The 12376-nt window shown below is 33.6% G+C and overlaps 3 protein-coding genes across 7 annotated transcripts; 2 read left to right on the top strand and 1 right to left on the bottom strand.

The window, feature by feature from the left end:
- Positions 1-203: 203 nt before the first annotated feature.
- On the top strand, positions 204-3080 carry LOC114388675 (bidirectional sugar transporter SWEET2-like). 4 transcript variants are annotated; one of them, XM_028349291.1, is made up of 8 exons: positions 204-308; positions 614-676; positions 879-915; positions 1037-1253; positions 1537-1695; positions 1807-1926; positions 2041-2189; positions 2850-3080. In XM_028349291.1, exons 1-7 carry the CDS (start codon positions 299-301, stop codon positions 2152-2154), a joined length of 720 nt encoding a protein of 239 aa, XP_028205092.1. In that variant the 5' UTR covers positions 204-298; the 3' UTR covers positions 2155-2189; positions 2850-3080. The 4 variants fall into 4 exon arrangements, 3 of the variants coding, with proteins under 3 accessions (XP_028205092.1, XP_028205091.1, XP_028205093.1); XR_003661518.1 differs by having other exon boundaries at positions 205-308; positions 2041-2262; XM_028349290.1 differs by lacking the exon at positions 2850-3080 and having other exon boundaries at positions 206-308; positions 2041-2488.
- Positions 3081-3337: 257 nt separating this feature from the next.
- On the bottom strand, positions 3338-4976 carry LOC114388676. The gene is made up of 2 exons (XM_028349293.1): positions 4297-4976; positions 3338-3499 (listed from the first exon to the last, which is right to left on the bottom strand). The coding sequence occupies exons 1-2, from the start codon at positions 4852-4854 to the stop codon at positions 3452-3454; spliced, it is 606 nt and encodes a 201-aa protein (XP_028205094.1). The 5' UTR covers positions 4855-4976; the 3' UTR covers positions 3338-3451.
- A 4384-nt stretch (positions 4977-9360) lies between these two features.
- LOC114387132 (protein Jade-1-like) lies at positions 9361-11698 on the top strand. 2 transcript variants are annotated; one of them, XM_028347266.1, is made up of 2 exons: positions 9361-10462; positions 11379-11698. In XM_028347266.1, the coding sequence occupies exons 1-2, from the start codon at positions 9536-9538 to the stop codon at positions 11421-11423; spliced, it is 972 nt and encodes a 323-aa protein (XP_028203067.1). In that variant the 5' UTR covers positions 9361-9535; the 3' UTR covers positions 11424-11698. The 2 variants fall into 2 exon arrangements, with proteins under 2 accessions (XP_028203067.1, XP_028203066.1); XM_028347265.1 differs by having other exon boundaries at positions 9362-10462; positions 11373-11698.
- The last annotated feature ends 678 nt before the right edge of the window (positions 11699-12376 follow it).

Here is a 12376-nt window from a genome sequence, read left to right as displayed (position 1 = left end):
GATTTTTTAATTAAGGTAAAAAGAAAATAAAAAATAGAATTTTGAACTCAGAAGATCACCAAAGAAAAAGAAAAGATCTTTCCTACTCTCTTCGAGACTACATAGAATATTCGCATCATATATACCTTTATCTAATCGAGGTGAATCACAAAACAAAACAATGTTTTATCTAACTTTTAGTTAATACTTTATTGCAGGCAGCATGTTTGAGTCTAATTGTGGAAACTTATATCCATAAGTTCGTACTTCATTGCATAAAAATAATTCTGGAAGCATTAAGATCCACGTAAGCAAGGAAATGAAATTAGGTACAGTATATGGCGCAAAAAGCGTTTTCTTTGTGGAGTCGTTCTGTCAAGTGCCACTGCCAGCTACGGTCAATTATTATTATGACTAGGAATAAGAAGACGCGAAAGCTAAAGCATGCCACAGTGTCTTGTCTTAAGAACTGATCAACCCAATCATTAGATTTTAGCAAACGTGGGCGATTTCGATTTTGACTAGACAAAAAACAGATAGAAATTTGGTTTGTTTGTACCATAAAATTGTATGTACTATAAACTGAGGGTTTATTAAGTTTATCTCTGTTAAAGTTGGTTTGTTGATTCAACAGCGATGTCTCTGTTTGGTGCTTACTCTATCTGTGAAGTTGGCAAGGATGCGGCTGGAGTTGCTGGTATTCTCTCTCTCTTTCAATTTCTGGGGTGTTTAGTTCTGGTTGCAGAAATTTAAAACCAAAAAAAAAAGAAGAAAAAACTTTACTTTTTTGGGATTTTAATTGATGAACAAAAGAACCCATATTTCCAAATACTGTAATCTGGATAAACAATTTAGATCCATATTTGTTTCGATCACAGTATACACTTCTTGATTTTCAGGGAACATCTTTGCTTTTGGGTTGTTTGTGTCCCCCATGTAAGTTTCTTAAAGTGGTTTTTTTTTTCTTACAATAATTGAGTTCGGAAGAATTTGTTGTTTATCCTATTCCTTTCATAATTTCATTGATAATGATTTTTTGTTCTGTTTTGATTTCTAGACCGACATTTAGGAGAATCATCCGAAATGGGTCAACAGAAATGTTCTCCGGGTTGCCATATATTTATTCTCTCTTGAACTGCATGATCTGCTTGTGGTATGGCACACCCCTTATATCACCTGATAATCTCTTGGTGACAACTGTTAATTCTATTGGAGCAGCCTTTCAGCTTGTGTACATAATCCTCTTCTTGATGTATGCTGAGAAAGCAAGAAAGGTTAGGTTAATCTTTCTAACACTTCACTATTGGTTGAAATCTATTGGAAACCATAAAATCAGGAGAGAGAATCATTAAATGAGAAGTAAGACCTACAAAAATTTTGTGATTTTCAATAAATTTCATAGTAGAAACTAGAAAGTGTGTTCAAAAAAGTGTTAAGAGAGTATGTTACTAACATTTCTCTCTTTTGATATACTATTAGAAGCTTATGAATTATGATTACGGCATAAAATAAATTGGTTCATTTCTAAGTTGTGTACGATAAACTGCCATTTGATAGGTGAGAATGGTTGGATTACTGCTAGCAGTTTTGGGCATATTTGTGATCATACTAGTTGGGAGCTTGCAAATTGATGACAGTGCAATGCGCCGGATGTTTGTCGGATTCTTGAGTTGTGCTTCTCTCATTTCAATGTTTGCCTCTCCATTGTTTATAATTGTATGTTTGTTATTTCCTAGATATCCATCATATAACAGTTTCTGCATCTTTTGTCTATTGAATCGGATATTGCTGAATTTGTTTACATATTTTGTCTCTGTAACTTCTCAGAAATTAGTGATTCGGACAAAAAGTATTGAGTTTATGCCGTTTTATCTTTCACTTTCCACCTTCCTGATGAGCTTCTCCTTCTTTCTTTATGGATTGCTCAGTGATGATGCCTTCATTTATGTGAGAGTCCTTCAATTCATTTCTTATTTCTTGTTGAAATACTCATTTAGTTTCGAATCTTTATTTTGTTGGCTTTTATATGTAATAATGCTATGTCTGTGTTTGATTTTGTAGGTACCAAATGGGATAGGAACTGTTTTAGGAATAATACAATTGGTATTATATTTCTATTATAAAGGTTCATCCAGTGAAGAGTGCAGAGAACCCTTGATAGTGTCGTACGAATGATCTGTGCTGTGCTGCTGAATGATGGCAAAGTGAAGGTATAACCAAATGCACAATATGTGATCAAGATTTATGGTCTTCACATCAGTGTGAGGTGGTTCTCTGAAATTAGTAAGCGGGCATTCTTCTTGTATGAAATAGTTTCCATGAGTTGAATGAGTGAATTGTATGGTTTTGATTATGAATTTTTCCCATTCAATTCATGTAAATGTTTGAATTGAAACCTTTTCACAATATTTTAATTCCATGTCTGGAATTGTCTTTTGTCAGCATTTTATCGTTACTATGTAAGAATGGATGTTTTTCATGAAATGAAAGGATGAAACCTTTGCAATTAGAGGATGATGTTAATTTCCACCTTGGTATATCTTAAAGCGAAAAATAGTACCAATGAAAACTCTAAAAGCTTCTGAATTCAGGTATTCAATCTCTTCTGTACCAGTGAAGTGAAAATTCTTTTATCTTTCCCTATCCATCAATTTTCTGAAGATCATCGATCATAATCTTAATTTTATCCATATTTGAGATAAGTTAAAAATGACTTTCCTTTCCACTTTTAGACTCTAATCAAGTTTGAGTGCTGTCATTACTTCTCAGTTTAGATGCCTCTGAATTATTGATTGGCAGAGCTATCTATCCCTCTATTAACCTACCCCAGATATCCCATTTAGCTAATTTTCCCCATTCTGTATTTGCAGGTTGGGGTTCAGTACTTGGTCTAATAGGAAATCACTTGTTGCCGGAACATTATTTTAGAACTATATCTTAATGCAATGCCAATGCACAAATGTATAACCAAATTGCATGTCAGCATGAATTATGCAGTTAAAATATTGTTAAAAGTAGGATTTGGCATGTTAGTTACTGTATACCATTAAAGAATAATGTTAAAATTTGGCATCTTCATAAAAATAGGATTTCCCGGTAAATCAAGTATTAAATTAACAAAAGAAAATTGTAAATGATCTCCTACTTGATAACATGTTAGTTACTGTATACCATTCTGTGTTTCTATATTTTCCAGATCCTCATAAACTTTATTTTCTTTTCATTGTTTGCTTTTGCTGCTTCAGCTGCCAATTGCGTCATTTAACAATAATAGAAAAAGAGAAGGGTGTCATCTACTTTAAAAACTATTGCCATTGAAATGGAAAAGGCATTATTTGACTTCTAGGGAAAACTGCAATTTTATGAAATGATAATTGCATATTTGAACTGATCACACCATGTCATTACTGTGAAATCTCATTGTCTGTCTGATACAACTTAAAAGAGAAACAAAAACCCAGTAACATAAATACTAAAGTAAATCTTTTAGAGTAGTCCTCATTGTAGTATTTCCTATTTCCTGCACAAAACAGAATCAAAGTTAGACATAAAGAAATGTAGCCAAAATGTAGCTTGAAACTGAAACCACAACATTCCTGTGATTCAATATCTTTGAGCAAATACTGTTGCATCCTAGAGAGTGACGAGAACTTAAGATTGTGGAAGAAAATTCAAACATTTGTCTTTTGTGTGCGTGTATTTATGAATTCATTTTAAATGTGCCCTGTGCTTCAAAAGATACCATTGTAAGATAGGCATGTTGTATTGCAACATTCCTGCAGTTATATAGGTCTAATCTGACATTATTCAAATTGAGGCTAAGTTCATTAGATGTAACATGCAGCTATGTAAAGAGTTGTATCAGGGTCATTTTCATTTTTATTAAAGTTTGATATTACATATTGATCTCTACTTTGCCTAGACTGAAATGGACCCAATGGACAGACTAACACACAGCTGAATTTGTTACAGAGGACTTGGATTCAATTTAGTAAAACATATCTTTAGGAAAGGGTAAAGAGCTTTAAGTGTGACTAAGATTCAAATCGAGGATTACATCCATAGTTTGTATGGATATCTCAGGGTTCCGTGGAAGAGCCAAATACTCTGATTACAGTGGTTAAAAAAAGTACACATAAATATCATGCAAGCATTTTACTTCTTGCTGGGTTGACAACAAAATAGCTCTGGTGTCATTGTTTTCCAATTTCTTCAAGTTAGTCTCAAAATTAATGGAGTCTATGAGAAGAACCATCCTATCTACAAGTATGAATTTCATCATCCTATACGATGAGTACAAAGGTGACAAGTAATTACCTGTGGTGAAGTTTCCATAAAGTGAGTTTCATCATCTGAATCACGAAGAAGTCTTCCTTTCTCATCATAGAGAATGAGGCCACTAAACCTTGGCAACTCACACTTCTCCCCCCTCAGTATTGGTCTTTGCCACACCGGTGATTCCGAGTTATGGCTTTGCCACCCACTATCAAGACCCTGCCTTTGTAAGCCAAGCAGAGGGGATCCCCTCTCTCTGTGCCATGCAATGTTCTCCTCCAATTTGCTTGCCTTGCTCCACAGCATTGACCCCATTAAGACCCTCTTCACTGAAATCCACCCCACAAAACTTGGCTCTGACCATTCTGTAGGGGTAGTAGTAGTGGTGGTGGTAATAGTATTAGTAATTGTGGTAACGTTTTCATTCTCATCATCTATAGCACCCTCTTGGTGCACAATCTTATTATTGTTAATGGCCTTCCTTCTAAGTATAATAACAATGCAAAGGCACACAAGAGCAAAGCTTGCACATGCAAGTAGAAGAATAGCACCTAGTGTTGAAAACTTCAATTTGTCTTCCAAATCCCACAAAGTTTCCATGAGTTTATTTCTTCTTTTCTATTTTGAGTGTGACCAAGTGAGCTCAGAATGGTAAGGTTGGAGCGTAGTTTGTTTTGATGGAATGTATTTGGTAATTAATGTGGAATAATAGAAGTTAAAAATATGCATGGTCATGTTGCCACTTGCATTGTTGAGTTGGCAAGTTTCATATGAGGTCCACCGCTGGTAGAATTGTTGAAATTTGGGCCCCAATTAACACTTGTGGGGTATACTTAAAAATTGTTACCGGTTGAATTAAAAGGTGGCTCACCGTTCAAAGATTAATAAAGGCTTCTCACATGAATTCTGTGATAGCCATCAAGTGATGGAAAACACGGTTAAAACTTTGAGAAGTAGAAGCTATGTGTGAATAGTCTGATACAGGCCATGGAAAGTAAAATTATGGTTGTAAAAACCAAGGGAGAAGAAAAATAGTGAGTGGAAGGAGGTTACTCTGATATGAGTGGTCTTAAAGGATGATGAATATCAGAGTGATTGATTCCTAACTGTAAAATTTGTTAAAAACTTGAGTTAAATTAAGGTGACGTTTAGTGCAAATAATCCAAGTCTATGCAATAAGAGTAAATAAATTCATACTATTCCAATGCCATAGTGTGATAAAATTAGCATCAAAATGATGCTAAAAGTGATTATACACATTGGTAGATGGGTATAATACAGAATAAAACACAAACTGATGTAGATAACATATAAAGTACTTTATGTTTCAGAAAATAATAATTTTAGAAAAAAATTACAAAAATGAAGGAGAATATAAATAGAAAAAACGCCCTTCACTCATTCTTTGCGTGATTTTAGGCCTTTGCACCTAATTAAGCCTTAGTACTTGGTTTAGGCTTAAGCATCAATGTTGTTGAAATTTGCCCACTTGGGTTTTCATTTGTGACATTTCTTTAGAGATTTCGGCCCATTCATTTAAGAAAATTAAACATTATACTACAGGTAGGTAGTTGCTATTTCCTCTCCCCTTTTACACTAAGACACTCCCGTTCTCATTTTTTATACCTAGATTACCCGCACTAAACACACTATCCTCATCTCTCTCATCTTTCTTCCAGAAAAAAAGAAAAAAGAGACTCCCCTCCACGAATAGATGTCTCCATAGGCAATACCAGGCATTAGAATGATGGAACATTAGCTCTGCTGGGCTCCACTAGGCCATGACTAGTTTTTAAAAAGCTTCAGAGTAGCTTCAACTTCAGACAGAGCCTCTTCATCTATTCCAAAAGTTACAAGTTCTCTTGCGGCAGCAACATTTTCTTCCACCTAATTTGTTGGATTATCCCCAGTTACAACAGATGATTCTTATTAAGTGACTAATTCATGTTACGCAAACTGAAGTTGAGAAATTCTTGCATAAATCGAGTGCACTTAAGTTAGGTCTACCAAAATATTATAGGATGATTATTGTTATATAATATTATTGGAGGATTCTCTTACTCTTTGAGTGGGTCAATAGTCCTGGATTTTGTCTTCGAAATATTGATGGTTGACTCTATGTGGATGGACATTGGAACTTGGAAATATGCAGGGCAACAATTGAAAGAAATATAATGCAAGGTCTACCATGTGGCTTCCTGGCAAATTTTAAAGCTAAAATCAAATGTGTTGCTAGAGGTGTCGAGGAGTATCTTTCTTTTTAATTTTAGATTCTTTAAAACAAATTTTGCTCATTTTTTGATTTATTTTTATTGCTCATAATTCGATCATGTATTGTTAAATTTGTGTCTTTTTATTACTCATTTTTAGATACTCTTAGAGATTAGTTATTAGCAAACAGGATATAAAAATGGACAAAAGTTTTTTAGAAAAACTAATATATATATATATATATATATATATATATATATATATATATATATATATATAATTATCACATCATATATTATATATTCTTTGGCTATATATATAGTGGTTCACTAATTTTGTATAAATATTTTTGTGGTAAGGGAATTTTTTTATCTAGTCAATGTTGAATTTCATATTTGAGTTTTAGTTTTTTTTTTAAAAACTTTTGTCTATTTTAAATACCATGTATATTTTTATTGCTGACTAGTCTTATTAGCAATAAAAATAAATGGACTATAGTTAGTAATAAAATTGTAATAATTTATTAGAGATCTAAAACACAGTTTAGTCAAAAATTTATATAGCTATTGAGTAAATTTTCATTCCATATTATTTTAATAAATAAATTAAAACTATTTTTTCCATGTCTTATTTTTTATATTTAAATAAAAATGTGATGTGTGATTGAAAATATTATTCTCTTGTTTTTTTAATGTGTTACGTTCATAAATTTATGCTAAATAAATTTTAGCTTTTTTTTTTTTTGCAGAAAATGATTTTTTTTCCTTAATGTGACCTATTAACATATAATTAACTTATGATTATAAGCAAACTTAAAAGTGATGGTTGCACAGCAAGATTAGAAAAACAAATTGTAAGAAAATATACTCCAATATCACAAATTAGAATCTCTAACTTGGAGAGTAAAATTTCCACTCTACTCCCTCTCTCAATTAGACATTTTAATTTTAGAGGAAGGATTCACTTTCGATTCTCTCTATGTGTAAATTATTCTTAGGTCAACAGTAACCTTATAATGCGAGTAAAATTAATCTTTCATCCAATAAATTGGAGAGCACCATAATCTCTAATCTAAGACAAAAAACTTACATGTCTATTTTTTTATACGATGTATTTTATCGGTTTAGAATATTTTATATAAAGTCAATCTTATTTATTGTTTTACCCATACTCAAGTTTTCCCGATTAACTTTGTATAGACTATTACCCTATCTATCATTTGAGTGATTTTTTGTTATTAATTTCTTTTATTTATGTTCACCATTTCCCTTATCTATTATATTGTTTACTAGTATTTTAACCTTTTAATTGCATAACATAAATGCTTATTTTAATATAATGAAAATTTAAACAAATAAGTATTTTAAATATATAATTAAAATATGATAAATAAATATTTTAAATATTTCAATTATATTTTAATTTAAAATCATATAATTATTTTGGATTATTATTATTTAAAAATATTGAAATTAATCTAATGATAAAGTAAAATTTGTTGGGATATTTGTGTACTTCATGTGAATGTTAAGTTAAAATTTAGTTACTTCCATTATGCAGAGGAAGTGTAGTTTAATTGAATTTTTATCGGCAAACGAAATAAAGAATGTTTAGTTGATTGAGTAGCGTATATAAATTGTTGTAAACACATTTGATATTTATGGTCTGTTCTTACAAATAAACAAAAATATCTTTAAAAAAATAAACACAAAAAATATATATAAAAAAGTAGTTTGAAAGAGAAAATATTTTATTAGTTGCAAAAGTAAATGTGAAATGTAAATTTAAAAGGAATAAGGGAGAAAATATTAAAAAATAGTTAATTGGAAAAGTATATAACATAAAAGTCTCATTCTTCGAGTTGTGCATTTTAATTTATTGTATGGGTAAATTTTACATCACTTTTGTGTGCACTCGTTTATATTTTGACGATAGTTTTGTTTGTATAAAATATAAGTCCTTTAGTATTATACGTACATTTATTTAATTTATTTGTTAACATCTTCATTTTTTAATTTAGTAATAAATTTTGTTTGTATATTATATTCTATACCTTATATGTAAAATATTAGTATTATCATTATTGTTTTAATCTGTTGATTCTTCTACCTCTTTAACTGTAGAACGTGCACAAAATCAAAGAAAAAAAAATAGAAAAACATAGCAAAGTAATAAATAAAAATTTACACCCTAGTTTGGCAATGTACCTACATTCACGAAAAATACAGCTCATCATCATCACATTTGATCATGAAACATTATAAGTTCAATACAAGCAACAATTAGCTTTGATCTCTCTCTCGGTTTCTTTTTCACAAAACCCCTTTCAATCACCTAGCTCTCTTTCTCTATTGATCTCTCTATTTTTTTGCAACAGCCTGATTTTTTCAGCCTTTCTAAAAAAAACCTCACTCTGCATTACATGATCAGAGTATATATACACTCTAGTTATGATTTGGTGCCAAAACCAATTTAGTTATGATAACAGAAAATAGTTATGACAATATCTCTTAGAGCCTTTTCACTTGTATCATTTGTGATTTTGAGTCACACACCACAAATCTAATTATAAGCTGCACCAATCTCGAGTGAAATTAGACTCCCTCTCCCTCCTCCCACCTAAACCATCAAATTTTTTGGTAATCCCAAATTCCAAATCCGCCGCCAATCTCATGTTTTCCTGCTTCGTTAGGGAATTAACGCTGACACATCATCCCTTAAAACGCTGCGTTTCTGTGCAACTTCGTTTAATCCCATAGTATGACTCAACAAAGCGCGGGTACTGCAATACGCTGTTTCATTAATTAATCAAACTCTAAAAACGACAGCCGTTTGAACTCCCGCCCTATTTTCAATTTCATTCATTCATCACTCTAAAAATTTCGCTTCCAATTATTTTCTCCCACCCTCCCAATTTCCCCTCCCCCTTTTTCGCTGAACCCGCTCCAATTCTCAAATCTCAATTCAAAAGAATCAAAACCCAAACTTCAAATTCGTTTCCCTTACAACACTTTCCCTTCTCAGTCAATTCCTCCTTCCACCACTTTCCCTCCCTTCTTCCTTCCTTTCAATGTTCCAACCTAACAACCCCAAAATGGATTCCTCCACCACATTCCTCAACGACCTTCCTCCCCTCAAGAGACTAAGACTCTTGCAACAACAACAGCAACAAAAAGAAGAACATCATTATTATGACTCTTCTTCACCTTTACCCGCTAAAAAACGCAAGGAGTCTCGAACCCTATCTCCACCCTCTCCCACCACCACCAAAACCGTTTATAACTATTCCCTCCCCGCCAAGAAAAGAGTGTGGGCCCTACAACCCCAGAGCCCACCCTCAAATGACGTCGTCCCCGCCTTCGACCTCAATGTGGAATACACACCCAGCCCCAACAACCACGGAGACTTCGAAGAAGACCACTCCGAGGACGAGGACGGGGTTCTATGCTGTGTGTGCCAGAGCACGGACGGCGACCCTGCGGATCCAATAGTCTTCTGCGACGGGTGCGACCTCATGGTGCACGCCTCCTGCTACGGCACTCCCCTGTCCAAGTCCATCCCGGATGGAGACTGGTTCTGCGAACGCTGCTGTTTCCGTTTCGAGAAGAATGATGTTGGCAACATCAATTGCAATGCTTGCGTGCTGTGCCCTTCCACCGAGGGGGCGATGAAGCGGACCACCGCCGAGGAGGAAGGTGGCGCGACGTGGGCACACGTGGTGTGCGCCCTGTTCGTGCCGGAAGTGTTCTTTCTTGACCCCGAAGGGAGGGAGGGGATCGACTTCTCCAAGGTTCCAAAGAAGAGGTGGGAGGAGAGGTGCTATCTTTGCGGATCCTGCGAAGGGTGTGCTTTGGTGTGTTCTGAGCCCAAGTGCGGGTTGGGGTTTCATGTCACTTGTGCGCTGAAGGAGGAACTTTGGATTGAGTACAGGGAAGGGAAGAAGGGTGGTACCATAGTTGCCGGCTTCTGCAAAAAGCACACCCAAGTTTGGGAAAAGGTAATGTCTCTTTTCCCTCTATTTTTTGGTTTTGGTGTTGGTCCTAATCAATTAGGAAGAGTCGAAAAAACCTGAATAAACCAAACAGCAGCAACCAGATGCTGTTTGCTTTTTTATTGCTGCACTTGCGTTTCAATTGTCTGCATAATTTTTATACAGGTTGTGTTTTTGGTACTTGGTTGCTGTTGTTTTTTTATAATTTGTGTGCAGGGAATTGAATCTTCCTAATTGGTATTGGACCAACATTTGGAATCGGAATTGGGTTTTGTTCAGTTTTCCCTCTGTCTAGTCATATTTGTGTGTCCCATAAGCTTAAGATAGCATTCAAATAACTTCAATATGAATTTTATAGTGGATGGTTGGATTAGTGTTTCTAAAATTTAAGTTCGGGTTAAACTGAGTTGGCAAAAGTAACCAAGTTTTGTTTTTACATAATTGAGTTTTTAGAATGTGCAAGCATATTGCTTTTACAGAACTGAGTTATTATGCAAAATTCCAGTGTGCAAATGTATTTTTGGGAGTAACCAAACATGTCAAAACTGAATTTAGTCTGCAAAAGTACATTCAACACTTAAAAATACTTTTTGAACGTTTAACCAAACATTAATTAGTACTATTGTGTTTGGTATTCCATTCTCATGTTATCGCATCAGTTTCCTGCATCTAAGTAATAGATACTCACTGATCAAAAAAAGGAAAAGCTACTCTATGTAATTTCTCATATTCACTTAAAGGTTTAAATGCAGAATCAAATAGAGGCGTAATGATTGACTTTCAAATAAAACATAGCAAATGTGCAAAGTATTGATGTCAATTTGTTTTTTGGTTAGGCACATTGGTATTTTGTGAACAAGTCTAACGGTGGATTAGATTCATATGGTTTAACTAAATTTTTCTTTTTTTGACGCAGCAACAGCAATCCGGGAAGTACAAAATTGTTGCTGTTGAAGATAAAAAGTAGCAAAAGTCTTGGTTTTTTTTTTTTGAAACTGTTAGTTAATTAACCATCCTAGGGAAATTCAAAGTTAGTTACTTTTGAAGATCATTTGAATCAGTTGTAATTTTACTCTTCATAGCTGATAGCTTTTATGCTTTGTTTTAGTGCTCTAAATCTTCAGATGAAGACTGTTGCCGACAGTATGTGATCATTGTTACGTAAGAAGATTAACAGTTGAATTGTGATCAAATTGAGTTATTATAACAAAAAAGAAAAAAATTGAAAAAATTAATGTTGTACACGACAGTTTTTAAATTGATTAATGTTTGAATTTTAGATCTCTACCTGAAATTGGATTGATGCAAAATGTTGGTGGCCATGGGAATTTTAGATCTCTATTGATATTTAATGTGAATATGAGAATAAGCATTTTTTTAAGGGTAAAGGAAGGACAAGACAAACTTTATTCTACAAATTTCAATAACCACTGCACCGTGTAACAAAAATTAGACTCAATATAAAACAATACAAAACATTTCCTTTTGAAAAATAAAAAGACTATTACATGCAATGCAAGCCCCTAAAAAACGGAACTCAACACATTCTGGGACTAAAATATAATGAATGGTTTTCAAGAATATTGAATCAGCATTATGCTGCTTCCTTCAGCTTCTTTGTGATGTAGGCGATGTACTTGCCTTGGTGGAATGCTTGCTCCAGCTCAAGCTTAGTTGGGTGTCTTGAACCATCACCAGCATAAGTTTCTGAACCACGGAACCATATGGACTACCACCTTTCAGTTCCTCCATCTCGAACATTCCAGCACTGAATGTGTATCCAATTGGAACAAATAACATTCCATGATGAACCAATCGAGCTATAGCAGTAAGCTAGGCATACAATCCACAATTTCTCATCATTAATATTCCATAAGATCTTCCTTAAAGACACTAGTCATCATTATTTAATACATTATA

The sequence above is a fragment of the Glycine soja genome, chromosome 15 (genome assembly GCF_004193775.1).
Source record: "Glycine soja cultivar W05 chromosome 15, ASM419377v2, whole genome shotgun sequence".
In the NCBI taxonomy this organism is placed as follows: domain Eukaryota; kingdom Viridiplantae; phylum Streptophyta; class Magnoliopsida; order Fabales; family Fabaceae; genus Glycine; species Glycine soja.
This window is presented reverse-complemented; position numbering and strand designations above follow the sequence as displayed.